The 16,222-nt window shown below is 41.2% G+C and overlaps 1 protein-coding gene across 1 annotated transcript in view; it reads left to right on the top strand.

Annotated features, from left to right (window-relative positions):
- Window positions 1-250: 250 nt before the first annotated feature.
- ITPK1 (inositol-tetrakisphosphate 1-kinase) overlaps window positions 251-16,222 on the top strand; it is a 290,317-nt gene continuing 274,345 nt past the window's right edge. Inside the window, 3 exon segments of the mRNA XM_043983848.1 lie at window positions 251-558; window positions 1,456-1,662; window positions 1,665-1,686. Coding sequence (XP_043839783.1) covers window positions 1,593-1,662; window positions 1,665-1,686 — 92 coding nt within the window. The 5' untranslated portion in view covers window positions 251-558; window positions 1,456-1,592.

The raw sequence follows: 16,222 nt of genomic DNA, 5'->3' as shown, positions 1-16,222 counted from the left end.
CTTCCATTTGCAAAAGGTGGGGAAGGGGGGCCCTAGATCATCCCCTTTCGACCTCTCATATCGCTCTCCACCTTCCAGGGATTAGGATGACCTCTGGCCTCCCTTTCTCGTCTCCCAAAGCTCAAAAGCCTGGAGGAGGGGGAGGAAGGGAGGAAAAAAACAGAGCGCCGGCCCCTTTAAGGCTCTGGCCGCGCCGTGCTGCCCCCTGCCGGCTCGGGGTCCAGGTGGCCCGGCCCGCGGGGCTGGGGAGGAGGTGGGGGGGGCAAGGCGCGCGCCGGCGGCCGGGTGGCCCTGGGGTAGCCCCCAAACGCCCCTCGAATTCCCTGGAGGAAGTGGCTGGGACGGGTGGCGAAGGGCCGGAGGACAGGGCCGCGGACCCCTCCAGCCCCACAGCGGGAGGGTGTGTCAGTCCGTACCCCCCTTCCCCCCACTCCTAGTACCGGCGGGTGGAGGGGGGGGGGTGTTGCAAGAAGCCGCGGCGGCGGCAGGAGGAAGTGGCCACGGAGGCAGCGGCTGAGAATAGCGGGCTCCCAGCGGCGGCCTGGAGGAGGAGGGGAGGTAGGAGGGGAAGGGGCGGCGGCGGTGCCGGGGAAAGCAGCCTGCCAGCTTGGGGGGCGCGTGCGGGAGGAGGACCAGGCAGGAGGCTCGCGCTGCCCGGCCGGCCGCCGCTGTGGGCTCGGCTGCGGGCCGGGCGCCGTGGGCCCCCGCCTGCACCGGGTTCGAACTCCCCGGGGGGTCCGGGGGGGGGGGGTGGGGGGGGATTCGAACTCTCCCTTCTTCCCCAGCGCCGTCACCCCCCGCTGTGCTCCAGCTAGAGCCAGCGAGCGAGCGTGCTGGCCTGGGCGGGATAAAGCGAGGGGGCGGAGAGGGTGGGGAGAGCCCGAGAGCTGGAGGGGAGAAAAAAAAAAGGGGTGGAGGATTTGGGGGGGCGGGAGCGCGGCTTCAGCTTGGGGGCTGAGCCTCTGCCGCCGCCTTCTCTTCCTCCAGTGCCGCCGCCGCCGCCGCCCGGGGGTTGGTGTTCTGCAAGCGGAACCGAGAGGCTCCCGGCGTGCACGGCCCGGGGGCTGCTTCTCTAGCTATTTCAGTGTGGGTCCTTAGGAAGGTAAAGCTTCCTTTTTTTTTTTTTAACCTTCCCCCTTTTCCTTCATCTCCACCCCATGCTCCTCCTCCTCCTCCTCTCCCCGCCCCCCACCCCTCCCCATCTCAGCTCTCTGCCTGTCCTTTCCACTCCGGGGCCTGGACGGGCAAATAGACACTTGAAAGTTGCCTGGAGGGAGATCCCTGCAGCCTCAGCAGCCCTGCCTCGCCAGCCGGGGGAGTGTGGTGTGTGTGGGGCGTGGGAGCGAGACAACAGCTGATGCTGTACGTCCCTCGGAGTCTACTGCAAGTGAATTTCGCTCTCCTGATTTTATTCTTATTTTAACCGCCTTCCTCTGGCTTATTTATTCCCCGCAGGATTCTTTTTGCTCTGAGTCCCGGTTCCTGTTCGGTGAGTGGAGATCTTGGCTGTGTGAACCTTGGAGAGACACGTCCTTGCCTGGCGCGAGAGCCCCCATCCACCTCCTCTGCAGCACCCCCATCGAAGGACGAAGATGCAGACCTTTTTGAAGGGGAAAAGAGTTGGTTACTGGCTCAGTGAGAAGAAGATCAAGAAGCTCAATTTCCGGCCTTTGCCGACCTGTGCAGGTAAGGAAAGGAGCCCCGTTTCTGAGGTCGGACTTGCCTGCCAGCTTCTTGCTGCCTCTTCACACTTAGGACCTCCTGAAACGAACTGGGGTTGGGGTGGGTCTGATAGCACCTGCTTCCCAAACCCACCCGACGATGGCATTGATAGACCTTTCCTAGTTCTTATGTGCTGCTTAATTTATAAGATCTACAGTTTAAAGTATTAAAGGCAAATCTACTGATGGAAGTCAGGTGTGCACAGTGCTCAAGGTGGCGATGCTGTGAAGGTATGAAGACATTTCATTTAAGTACTGTCCAAAACAATTAGCTTACTTTTGTGTAAGGATGTCTGTGAGGTTGAGTAGGCAAGTATGCATGTAATTGACCCTCCCCCGAATTTGGGAGTTGGTTAAGGTTGAGTTGGGTTTTGATATATATTTTTTTGCCTGTGGGTTGGGACTGCTACTTAGAAATCTTTATTTTTTTAGATCTCTTCCTCTTTCCATTAAAGATAATAACTTAGCTTGTAAAACACTTTTGTATGCTTATATTTTATATCTAGTCATATGTGGATAATTTTTTTTCCCCGGTATAATGTATGTTCCCTGAGGGCAGGGACTGTTGGATTTCTTTGTTTTGGTCTCTTGAGCCTTAGCCTCGGTGGTGCTTAAGTGCTTGTTGATTGATTAGTTTTATCTCTTTTGTTCCTCCTGGCTACCTTGTATGTCGGGTCTGTGAAGATTGTAGTACTAAATGGCTTGCCTCAAATCACTTCAATGGTGAATTGTCATTCAATCACAACAGTCAACAAATATAATATGTGGATTTCTGGTCCTGAGTCCAATGGTTTTTTTTCCTATGTTCTATTCTCTCTGATTTGGGAAGACCTTTGGCCCCCATGCTTAACTAGATTTTTTTTTTTTTTGGTGTGGCAATGAGGGTTAAGTGACTTGCCCAGGGTCACACAGCTAGTAAGTGTCAAGTGTCTCAGGTGGGATTTGAACTCAGGTCCTTCTGAATCCAGGCCCGGTGCTTTATCCACTTCGCCATCTAGATTAACTAGATTTTAAAAGACCCCGGGATTTCAAAAAACAAACAAACAAACAAAGACCCTGGGATAGGTAGGTATACCTCATCTGGTATATGTAAATTGAAAATAATAAACTGATTAGAAAAAAGTATTTTTTAATATCCAGTTACATATAAAGATAGCTTTCAGCATTTGTTTACATAAGATTTCCAATTTCAAATTTTTCTGCCGCCCTCCCCACCCCCACAATAAACTGATTTTTGCTAGGATGAATTTAATCCTTTGTGGTTTTAAAGTAGAGATTCTTAACCTGTAGTCTGTGAACTTTAAAAAAAAAATTGATGACCATTTCAGTGGTTTCCTTTATAATCTTATATGTGTGTACATACATGATACATGCCTGGTTTTATGCATTTAAAATCATTCTTCTGAGTTCATAGGCTTCACCAAGCTTCCAAAGAGGTCCATGACATAGAAAAAATGTTAAGAACCCTTTGTCTAAAGGGTATGCTTACCATGAACCCATTTGCAAGTTAAGAGTCCTTTGGGATTTGCCTAGTTAATAGTCACCTAACCGATGTATCTGTTTTATGTTTGGATATTGTATATTCATTTTCTAAAATGGGATGCACATACCCCTTGCTTCCAAGAACCATCTTGGAAAGTTTAAACTTATATTTCTTTAGCCAGGAATGAGTGGGGAGGGAAGCAGGTGGCAATAACTGGCATGTAGCTGGGGAGGGTTTGGCAGACTTGATACTTCCACAGTACCTTTTTCAGCTTCTTTGTAGGTGTAGAGGTCTGTTTCCCAGGCCTATCTAAAGACCCTCTGTTTCTTCTTTCTACTGATATTATCCTTTCTCTTCCCACCCACCCCAAGAGACAAACTTAGGAAAGAATTCACCTTGTGTACAACAACCTGTGGTGTGTCAGTCCGTGTTCCAGGGATGGAACGGATTTCATTTGGCACTGCTCCTCCAGGCTCATTTTATCCCCAGAAAGAAAGCTTTTCAAACTTGAAAGAAGTGTGCAACTATGCACTAGACTTCAGATAGGCCACATTAGAGGGTCACAGTGTACAGGACATGGAGGCACTTTCCTGGGCCAGACCTGCCGTATTCAGGTTGGGGTGGCATGGACCAACTGGAGTGTCTCCCAGGCAGGTTAGGCAGAATGGTGAGAGAGAATTGGAGAAAAGGATAGGTAGAGAGAAGGAACCGGAAGGTGTTTAACCAGAAGAAAAAGACTGGCTTGGGGGTACGTGTGTGTAAAAGAACGAGATTTGAAAGGTGGTCGTGTAGGAGAGTGATTAGACTTGGTCGGCTTGGCCCTAAGGGTTAGAATTAGGAGCAGTGTAGAGTTAGATGGAAAATTTGCTAATATTTAGAGCTGTCCAAAAATGTCATGTGTGCTTTGGGGCGAGTGGTGGTATTGGGCTTTCCCTTACTTAAAGTAATGAAGGCTAGTTGGCCACTTGTTGGGGATGTCTTAGAAAGGATTTTTGGCTCACAGACTGGTTGGATAAGATGGGGTCCCAGGTCTTTGACTTCAGATTTTGTGACTCCAAGAACTTCCTGTTGAAAGCACGAAGATGCAAAGCATAGGTTGCATTTTCTTGATACCTTGAAAAGATACCAGAATGCATGAATATTAACCACTAAGCATATATCCTTTAAATTAAGTGGGTCAGTCAGTGGATGCTGAGTTCAAATCATTCTCCTTATCTGCAAATTGGAGACAGTAATAGCACCTAGCTCCCAGGGTGGATAAAATGAGATTATTTATAAAGTGCTTCTCAAATCTTAAAGTGCTGTATAGATGTGAACTGTTATTTTCTTACTATGGAATTCTCACATTATTTCTAAGAACTATTTTTGGCATGGGCCCAGAATCTTTAAATATATATCTTAGTAGAAAGGTTCTTGGGTTTTCTTGCAGTTCATAAGACTTGAGAGAAATGTTGGTTAATGCTTCTTCACTTGTTTCCCTGTGTCATTTTGTATTTGTAGCTAAAGGGTACCTGATTTACAATCAGATTAAAAGGGTTTGTGTAGTAATTAGATACTTTGGTATAATTTCTAGCCTTAGGTGAGGGCTTTGCACTTCCAAATCTCAAGCAGCCTTGAACCATTTTTTTTTCTCTTCCTACTATTTTTTTTCTTTAGTTGGGGATCTTTAAGTTAGGTGGGTCTTACAAAAATTACAGTTAATGGCTGCTGTTTTGATATCTATGGCAGGCAGAGATGCACAAAACAACCTATGAGTAGTAGTATCATCTCCATTTTATTTCATTTTATTTTTTTTTGGATGGGGCAGTGAGGTTTAAGTGACTTGCCCAAGGTCACACAGCTAGTAAGTGTCAAGTGTCTGAGGCCGGATTTGAACTCAGGTCCTCCTGACTCCAGGGCCGGTGCTCTATCCACTGCGCCACCTAGCTGCCCCAACAGTGTTCATCTTTCTTTCCTAGCTAGTAAGTGTCAAATGTCTGAGCCTGAATTTGAACTCAGGTCTTCCTGAATCCAGGGCCAGTACTTTATCCACTGTGCCACCTAGCTGCCCCTATCATCTCCATTTTAGAGATGAACTGACTGAGATTCAGGGGTGAAGAGACTTGCCTAAGGCCACAGAGCTAGGAAGTGGTAGGATCTGGAATTGAACACTAGACTCTTAGGCCTGTGTTCTCATCACTATAGTGAAGCATTCCACCAGTGTAAATTGTAACCTCTTACTTAAAAGATGGTCTTTTAAGAGTTACTGTGGCCAAAAAGTTAATCAGTGTTGTCACTGTCCTGCAAAACTTTTTCATGACGTGGGATATCAAAATCAAAGGATTGATATAAACCATAGGCGTTATTTAATCTATTCCTCTCATTTCACAAATGAAGCTTCTATGATTTATGAAGGTCACAGGGGAAGCACAAAATGGGTCTATGATTTGAAACCAAGGCCTCTGATTCCAAGTCTAATGCTCTCTTTCAATTCTTGTCATTGTGCCTGCCATATAGAGGCACTTTTTATTGAGTGCTTGATTCACTGACTCCTTTTGGGAAATGACATCTATTTAAAATGTTCATTTTGTTGAATGTTTTGGTATCCACTTAAAATTTAAAACATTTAATTTCAAATAAAAGGAAGGAAATATAAAAAGAATTCTGAAATTTTGGCAAAAACTATGAATTTCAGGTTCTGTTATGAGTGTTTTGGATGATGCTCAAAATGAAAACTACTCCCCCTCTCTAGTGTCTATTGAAATTGTTATATCTAGTCAATAGATTAAGAAAAAAATTTTTTGGCTCACAGTAATGGTGGGAGTTATATTATACACAAGTTTAAATAATGTGTTTTATATTCTTAGGGGTGGGTTTGTATATTTGATACAGATGATTTAAAAAACCAGTTTATGATACATGTGATATAGATATATCATCCTAGGTATCCTTAAAATCATGTGCTTTCAATTTTGATAAAGTGGGGCAACTTGCCGAACATGTGGTTTGGGGACAGTTTTTTTTGTAATGCTAATTCTTTCATCTTGGGCTCTGTGTCGAGGGAGAAGAGGCAAGAGTCTTAAATTTGGATTTTCTTCTGGTCTCTGAAATACTTTTCCATTTTTTAAGTTGGCTCTCTGCAGTGAGCTCCTGCAGCAATTGTTCTAGCTAACTCTTCTTTAGGTGAAGATTTTTTTCCTTTTGAAATGGAAGGGGGGGGATGTCCATTCAACATTTGGTAATCATTTCTAGTCCTGTCCAGGGTGGTTGTGGGGTATATTGGGGTGAAGAACAAGGGAAGATTTGAACTCAGGTCCTCCTGAATCCAGGGCTGGTGCTTTATCCACTGTGCCACCTAGCTGCCTCTGAAATAATATTTTTAAGGTTTTATCGATGCCTTTTTGTTTTTACGGTGGTCATTTACTGGTATAGACCTGTTCTCCTGCTCCCTTCTCCCAATCCAGTTTTCCTTTATAACAAAAAGTGTTAAGCAAAATTTAATAACTACTACTGACCTTGTGTACCACATTTCATGCTAGAAATCCTCTACTTTTTTACTGAAAGGAAAACAGCTGGCTATTTGTATTTATTTGCTTTATGTCTATGTTGTATTCATTTATATATGTAATTGTTATTTCCCTCAGAATATAAATAGAGTAGAAATTGTATATAGGTGTATCACTAGTGCCTGGGACATATAGCAAGTGCTTAATAAATGGAACCCCAGTATGTTCTCCTTCCTCAGTTTCACCTACTGCCTTTCATTTTCATGGCTTCCTTTATGTGCCATTTAAAAATCTTCTCTTTGGGAATCCTTTCCCAACCCCTCTTAATTCTAGTGCCTTCCTTCTGTTAATTATTTACTGTTTATCCTATATATAGTTTACTTTGTATAGATTGATTTACATGTTGGTCTACCTAATTAGAGGTAAGCTCCTTGAGGTCAGGGACTGTCTTTGTTTCTTTTTTTTTTCTTCTTCTTTTTTTTTTTTTAGTGAGGGCATTGGGGTTAAGTGACTTGCCCAGGGTCACACAGCTAGTAAGTGTTAAGTGTCTGAGGCCGGATTTGAACTCAGGTACTCCTGACTCCAAGGCCAGTGCTCTATCCACTGTGCCATCTAGCTGCCCCCTTTGGTTTCTTTTTTACCCCAGGCTTAGTAGGTACTTAATGAAAAATATTAAGTTTGATTGATTGATTAAAAGCTCATTATTTTTGAAAATAGGTTAGTCTAGAGGGCAAGCTAGGTGGTGCAGTGGATAAATCACCGGCCTTGGATTCAGGAGACCTGATTTCAAATCCAGCCTCAGACACTTGACACTTAGTAGCTGTGTGACCCTGGGGCAAGTTATCACTTAACCCTCATTGACCTGCTAAAATAAACAACAACAAAAAAAGAAAATAGATTAGTCTAGTTGGGGAGATGAGAACAGTGGAATATAGCATTCTTTAGAATTTAGATTCAGATTTTTAAATCTAGAAAGGGAGCTTTGAGATCAAGTAGTCTTAAATATTCAGTTTCTATAGTTAGAAATAACTTCACATAGCACATTTTCTTTTGGGGCGTAGGGCATTGAGAGTTAAGTGAGTTGCCCAGGGTCACACAGCAAGTAAGTGTCAAGTGTCTGAGGTAGGATTTGAACTCGGGTTCTCCCCATCCCCCCAGCAAATTAATGGTAGAGATTAGAACCCTAGTCTTTTGATTTACCATTCATTGCTGATTGTATGGTGGATTGTGGCAGCTAGTAGTTTAGTGGTTAGAACACTGGCCCTGAAGTTGGGAAGGACCTGAGTTCAAATCTCACCTCAAACACGTACTAGCTGTGTGACCCCAGGCAAGTCATGTAACCTCAATTGCTTCAAACATCCTGGGCCATCTCCATCATCCTGATTTATATCTTTCCACTGGTCCCCAATGGCTCTGGAGGAGAGAGTGAGGTTGGGGACCTTGCACAGGCCCTCCCTCACTTAAATCCAAGGTATCGAAAGTCATGACATCATCTCCGATGTCATGGTCCTCTGGAAGAATGAAGGACAAAAAACAACAAAGAAGTATTGGGTAGATTGTAAGTGCTTCAGTTGAGTAGTAGTTTTTGTATTTGGTGGGTTAAGTTTAATTACTTCAGTTTTCTTATCTGTAAAATGGTAATGAAAATATGGAAATAAACCCCATGGTTGATGTGAGGTCATTTTAATGAGAATGTAGGCACAATACTTTTGAGTACTAGATGAAGATCAGGTGGTATTGCTTTCTCTTCCTATATGAGAATAAATCTTGCTTAGTAAGGAGTTTCTTTGTGAGGGAAGTGTAAAATGTCTTTCACAGTGTAGCTTCTAAATATCTATACATATACATATATATTTGTTTTTTAATTTATTTACTTTTCATTTATTATACATATATATGTAATATATTTATATACAATATATAAATATTTCATTTATATATATATATATATTTTTTTTCCCCCTTTCTTCGAGGTCCCCCAGGGCTTGTGACATCGGGTTGGGATCTTTTTTTTTAGTACAAAAAGGGTGCTGCCATTGATATTTTTCAGAATAGAACCATTGCTTTTCAAACTGTATAAAACACATAAAATCATGAAATACAGTTTTGAGAATTAACAGCTTTGTAAATTAAAAAAAAAATCTTCATGGCTTCTAGGATAGTTAAAAGAAAGTGAAAGAGAAAATTTGGATTCTGCACTGGCTTTACCACCAGCCAACTGTATGGCCCTGGGCAAGCCATTTAACTTCATCACTTATAAAACCAAGTGGTTCAGCTACGTGATCTGAGTCCCCACCAACCCTAACATTTCAGGATTCTATGAAATTTAACATTGGGGTATCAGTGTTACTTGTACTAGGTATGGGTGGGGGGCAGTGAGTAGACTTTCTTAAGAATCATTTGTATGCTTTGCTGTATCTTTATTCAACAAGTATGAAATAATTATTGTGGTTTTTACATTTTCAAAAAAATTAAATGTAATATTTTTTACTGCAAATACTTGTTTTACATAATTTGCTTTTGAGTTCACCACCAGATTTTGAAAATAGTTTTTAAACTGTTTATCATGAAACCACATTATTAAGTGGACCTTTTACAAATAGTTCAGTTTTCAAGTCTTGCCTTTATTCCTTTATTATAGTCCATAGTTTTTAGTGAGTTCATATATTAATTCCCAGGTCACTGAATTATGTTTATTTCTATCTCTTGGAGAAATGTCTTTTTTGGGGGGGTGGGGGTGGGGCAATGAGGGTTAAGTGACTCCACTGTGCCACCTAGCTCCCCCTTGCTTGTCCTTTTACGTATAACCCTATCCTCCTTCCGAGTATTTGAACTTTTCTCCTTCCTCCCTTTTGCCTTCCTGAAGACTTTGGGATGTTTGTGCATAAACATCTGTCCTCATGCTTTTAGAACTCCTGGTTAGGTGGCGGAGCCAAGATGGCGGAGGAAAGACATTAAGCTCACAGGGCTCCTGATACAATAACCCCAAAAATAGCAATAAAAGAACCCTTGGGACAGAAAAACACAAAAATACGGACTGAGAGTTTTCTCCAGCTATAGATAGATTTCAGGGGGCTGTGCTGGGCCAAGAATAAAGCCTAACCCCACAGTCGGGCCGACACACCAGACACCTGCCAGAGGAATTTGCCCCCAGTGCCTCTGAATCGGCTGCAGCACCGGCATCTTCTGGAACCGAGGGTCGGACTGAACGGCTGGCCTGGGGGTGGGGTAAGTGCAGGGGTACCAGTGGATTGGGGGGAGGATTCGACCGTCCCACCCCTGCGGGCAACCAGGAAGAAATCCTGAGCGGGAGACCCAGGTCAGGGAGGGGAGCAGGGGAGCAATCTCATTGCAATCTGAGAACCACAACCACAGAAAGCTTTGCTGGTTGGTTTTCTTAGTAAATAGGCCTGAGGTTATCTCTGGGACCTGAGAACAGGCCAGGTGAGATTAAAGCCCGCCCCACCTTAACCCAAAACACCTGGGACCCTCTGAAGCTGAGAACAGGAGCACAGCCGAGAAGCAAGGCCAGGCAGGCTGACAAGAAGCCCACCCATCCCCAGGCCACGCTGTAGTCTTGAACAGTGTGTCTGGAAGCAATGCCACACTTAAAGAAAGAGTTAAAAGCCAAGAAAATAGTAAGCAAGAGAGTAGGCAGAGAAAGCAGACCATTGAAAACTTGTTTGGGAGTAAGGTAGACCACAAATACAACCTCAGAAGAAGAAGATAATAACAGGGTCAAAGCTCCAACACCAAAGCTTCCAAGAAAAATATGAAACTGGTCTTAGGCCATGGAAGCTCTCAAAAGGGACTTTGAAGAGAAAGTAGGAGAGATAGAAAGAAGATGCAGAGAAAAGGAAGAAAGAATGGAAAGGGAAATGAGAGCGATGCAGGAGAGTCATGAGAAAAAAGTCAACAGTTTTGAAAATCCAAATGGAAAAGGAGGATTAAAAAAACTGTCTGATGAAAATAACTGCCTAGTATTAGGATTGAACAAATGGAAGCTAGTGACTTTATGAGAAACCAAGACACATAGTAAAGCGAATCCAATTGAATGAAAAAATAGAGGGCAGTGTGAAACATCTTGGAAAAACAGCTGACCTAGAAAATAAATCTAGGAGAGATAATTTGAAAATCAAAATCATTGGACTATCTGAAAACCATGACCAAAACAAAAGCTTAGACACCATCCTCCAAGAGACTGTGAGGGAAAATTGCCCTGATATTCTAGAAGCAGAAGCTAAAATAGAAATTGAAACAATCCACCAATCACCTCCTGAAAGAGATCCAAAAGGAAATCCTCCAGAATATTATAGCCAAATTCAGAACTCCCAGGTCAAGGAGAAAATACCTGCAAACAGCTAGAAAAAAAGGAAGTCAAATACTGTGGAGCTCCAATAAGGATAAACAAGATCTAGCAGCTTCTACATTTAAAGGACCCGGAGGGCATGGAATATGATATTCCAGAGGGCAAAGGAACTGGGCCTTCAGCCAAAAAACACGTACCCAGCAAAACTGAGTATAATTTTTCAGAGCAAAAATGGATTTCAATGAGAAAGAGGTCTTTCAAAGCATTTGTGATGAAAAGACCTGAACTGAATAGAAAATTTGACTTTCAAATACAAATCCTGGAGAAGCATAAAAAGGTAAACAGGAAAAAAGACTTCATGAGGATGTAAAAGATCAAACTTTACATTCCTACATGGGAAGATAATACTTTGAAAGCATAAGAACTATCTCAGTAAGAAATTCAAGGGCAGCTGGGTGGTGCAGGATGGATGAGTGCAGGCCCTGGACTCAGGAGAAACCTGAATTCAGGTGTGACCTCAGACACGTGACAATTAATAGCTGTGTGACCCTGGCAGGTCGCTTGCCCCGGTTGCCTCACCAACAAACAGAACAAAACAAAAATTCTTCACAAGAATGCACAGAAGACAGGGCTGAACTGAATATGAAGGGATAATATCTGTAAAGCATTTGTTTTGTTCTTTGTAGGGCAGACGGGGAGGGGTGTCTTATGTTTGGGGCTGGATTTGAGCTTGGGGGGCCTCCTGGGTCCGGGGCTGGTGCTTTGTCCACTGTGCCACCTAACTAATCCATGATGACATCATTAAAATAGGGTTGAGGTGTAGGAGGAATAAACTGGGGGAGGGAGAAGGGGAGAGATGGTCTGGGGAGAGGTAGTTCACATGAAGGAAACAAGAAGAAAGCTTATGGAGGAGACTAGAAGAGGGGGAAGGAGTTGAGGGATGAGTGAATTGGCTCAAAGAAGGACTAAAATACATACTCAAGTAGATATAGTAATATATTTTTGTCCTGAGGGAGGGAGGGAGAAAAGGAGGGGGAGAAGAAGGGAAGAAGGAAAGGGCAGATTCGGGGAGAGAACAGTAAAAAGCAAAACACTTTCAAGGAAGATGAAGATGTTCTGCATTACTGCACCAGTATGACATATTGAATTGCTTAATCTCATTGGGAGGGTTGAGGAGAGAGGGAGGAAGAAAAATTTAGAACACAGAATTAGCTCAGGGAACCCTATCTCATTGGAGTGGGTTCATGGAGGGAATAGCTTTCATACCCAATTGGGAGGAGCAATCTATTTAACCCTGCAGAAAATAGGAGGGGAAGAAGGGAAGGAAGGGGTGAAAAAAAGGGAGCACAGAGCGAGGGAGAGGAGAGTCAGAAGTAAGGCACCTCTGAGGAGGAATAGGTAAAAAGAAGATAGAGTAAATGTCATGGGAAGGGAGTGGGATGGAGAGAAATAGTTATGATGATTGATTATAATGGCAAAATGTATGGTACCTACTTTGCTGGGCTTTTGTGAAGAAGATTCTCTGTCAAGCTTAAGGTACTATATAGAGGTTGTGATGAACAGGATGCTATTGGGAAAACCTGGAGAGACCTGCATGAGCTGAAGCAAAGTGAAATGTACTGTATACAAAATAACAGCAATAGTGGGGGATGATCTGCTGGGAAGCATGTGGTTGTTTTCAGCAAGGCAATGATCCAATGTACCCCTGAGGGACTTATGAAGATTGCAGCCCATCTGCAGAGAAAAGAACTGATAGTATCTGAAAACAGATGAAACACATTAAAAATTTTTTTTTCATTCCTCTTTGACTATTTCCTTAATCTGAAGTTTTTGTTTTTTTTGACTGTTTCCTCTCACAAACTAGCTAATATGGGAATTTTTCCATGACTACTCATGTATAACTTATTTTGAATTGATTGAGTTCTTGTGGGTGGGGGGTGGGGAATGGAGGGGGTAAGAGAAGTTGGAACATAAAGTTTTTTAAAAATTGATGTTAAAATTTTGTTTTTTACATATAATTTGGAAAATAAAATTCTATTCAGAATTTAAAAAAAAAAAAGAACTCCTGGTTAGAAGTGTGTATAATCTGCCAGTCTTGATAGCTTTCAACAAGGTCTCTCTCATAGTTTTCCTAATAATCCTCCTCACACCCCCAGTGTGCTGATTTAGGCTTAGCAGGACAAATCCAAGTTCAACTGTGGAGATTAGGGAAAAATTCAAAATTTGAGAGCATTAGATTAATCCAGTTTCTTTATAGAAGGAGGTAGGAAAAACACTGCCCATTCTTCCCTACTGTTCTGTCTTCTAGTAGCTGTTCTGAGTCAGCAAAAAAACTTCCCCTGTTCATTAGCAGTGCCAGTACCTGAACAATGTCAAATGCTGGAGCCTCATTAATTAGTTTGCACTTAGCATTCTTGAGCATCTTTGTTAGCAGAATGATTTAGGATTGTATTTTTATTAGATGTTCTTCACACAAAACCTCTTTTTTTCCCTTCTATTTTTCTCATTTACATGCAGAAAATTTTTTAACGTTTTTTTATAATTTTTGAATTCTAAAAGTTCTCCCTCCTTTCCTCCCCTACCCCTTCCTTGAGAAGGCAGGCACTCTGATCTAGATTATACACAAGTCAGTCATACAAAAGATTTTCATATTAGCCATGGTGGCAAAAAAGACAAAAACAGACCAAAAAAAAGCCAAGAAAAGAAGAAAGTTTTAAAAAACATGTATTGATCTACATTGAGATTCTATCAAGTTTTTATCTGGAAGCAATAGCATTTTTCATCATAAGTACTTTGGAATTGTCATATTAGTTACTCATTATAGTTGATCAGTTTACAATATTGCTGTTGTGTACAATGTTATTCTGGTTTTGCTTGCTGAAGTTGTTAATTATTTGTTGATTAGTTTTTAGTTTGATTGTCTAGGATTCTCTAAGTATACCATCACATCATCTGCAAAGAGTGATAATTTTGCTTCCTTATTGTTGATTCTAATTCCTTCAATTTCTTGTTTTTAATCTTATTGCTATAGCTAGCATTTCTAGTATGATATTGAATAATAGTGACGATAAAGAGTATCTTTGCTTCACCCCTGATCTTATTGAAAGGCTTCTACCTTATTCTCATTAAGATAATGCTTACTTATGGTTTTAGATAGATATTACTTATAATTTTAAGGAAAGTTCAATTTTTTTCCTATGCTTAGAGTGCTTTTTTTTTTTTTTTAAGAGTGAGGCAATTGGGGTTAAGTGACTTGCTCAGGGTCACACAGCTAATAAGTGTTAAGTGTCTGAGTCTGGATTTGAACTCAGGTACTCCTGACTCCAGGGCCGATGCTCTATCCACTGTGCCACCTAGCTGCCCCTTTTGTAGTGCTTTTAATAGGAATGGTTGTTGAATTTTGTCAGAAGCCTTTTCTGCATCTATTGAGATAATTATATGATTTTTTTCATTATTCATATTTAGTTATGTTGACAGTTTTTATAATATTGAAGTAGCCCTGCATTTCTGATATAAATCTCACCTGCTCAGAGTGTTAAAATCTTTGTGATATGTTACTGTGATATCCTTGCTATTATTTATTTAACATTTTTGTCTCTATATTCATTAAGGGAAATTGGTCTTAGTTTTCCTTTTTCTGTTTTGGGCTTTTCCTAGTTTAGGTATCACTATTGTGTCATAAGGAATTTGGTAGAACTCCTTTGCCTGTTTTTTCATAATATTGGAATTAATTGTTCTTTAAGTGTTTGGTAGAATTCACTTGTGAATTGATCTGGTTCTGAGGATTTTTATAGGAGCTCATTGATGGCTTATTCATTTCTTTTTCTAAGATATGGTTATTTTAAGTATTCTATTTCCTCTGTTAATGTGCGCAATTTATATCTTTGTAAATATTCATCTATTTCACTTGGATTGTTGTGAGTTATTGCATATAATTGGGCAAAATAGTTCCTATAATGCTTGAATTTCCTTTTATTGGTAGTGAATTTTTTTTTCTCTCCTCTTTTTTTTTTTTTAGTGAGGCAATTGGGGTTGAGTTGCCCAGGGTCACACAGCTAATATGTGTCAAGTGTCTGAGGCCTGATTTGACTCAGGCACTCCTACTCCAGGGCCATGCTCTATCCACTGCGCCACCTAGCTACCCCTTTTTTCATTTCTGTACTGGTAATTTGGTTTTTCTTTAAAAATTAACCAATGGTTTGTTATATTGTTGTTGTTCTTTAAAATAAAACCAGCTCCAACTTCTATTTATTAGTTCAATAGTTTTTTTCAATTTTATTAATCCTTTGATTTTTTTTCAGGATTTCTACTTTGGTGTTTAATTGGGGATTTAAAAATTCTTTTTCTAGTTTTTTTAGTGCATGCCCAATTCCTTTATCTGCTTTTTCTGTATTTTACTGATATAAACTAAGTACTGCTTTGGCTGCATCTCATAAATTTTGTTTGCTGTCCTCACTGTTGTTATTCCCTTTATTTTATTTTTTTATTATTTTTTTTTTGTGAGGCAATTGGGGTTAATTGACATGCCCAGGGTCACACAGCTAGTAAGTGTTAAGTGTCTGAAGCTGGATTTGAACTCATGTACTCCTGACTTCAGGCGGGTGCTCTATCCACTGGCGCCACCTAGCTGCCTCCCACCAATTAATTTTTAATCCATATTTCTATGGCATGTAATTTTTATTATATCATTGTCTAAACAGAATGCATTAAATATTTTTGCTTTTCTGCATTTGGTTGTGAGGGTTTTTAGTGTTAATACATGGTCAGTTTTTGTGAAGGTACCAATGTACAACTGAGAAAAGGGCAGACGCCTTTCTATTCTCATTCAGTTTTCTCCAGAGGCCTATCATACCTCAGTTTTCTAACATTTTAGTCATCTTATCTTCTTTCTTGTTTATTTAGATTTATCTAGTTCTGAGAAGGCACAGTTGAGGTCCCCCAGTAGTATAGTTTTAGTATTTCCTATTGTAACTCATTCTTGTTTTCCCTTTAGGATTTTGGGATGCCTGCCATTTTGTATGTGTATGTGTGTGTGTTTGTATAATACATGTTTAGTATGATATTGTCAGTGGTACCTTTTTAGCAAAATGTAGTTTATCTGCTTATTTTAATTAGGTCTAATTTTGCTTTTGTTTGTATGAGATCATGATTTTTTTAAACTCAGCTGAAGCATAATGAATTCTGCTCCAGCCCCTTATTTTCTCTGTTTCAAGTGTATTTCTTG

The sequence above is a fragment of the Dromiciops gliroides genome, chromosome 2 (genome assembly GCF_019393635.1).
Source record: "Dromiciops gliroides isolate mDroGli1 chromosome 2, mDroGli1.pri, whole genome shotgun sequence".
Taxonomy (NCBI): Eukaryota; Metazoa; Chordata; class Mammalia; order Microbiotheria; family Microbiotheriidae; genus Dromiciops; species Dromiciops gliroides.
The sequence above is the reverse complement of the archived record's forward strand: the minus strand, read 5'-3'. Positions and strand labels throughout refer to the sequence as shown.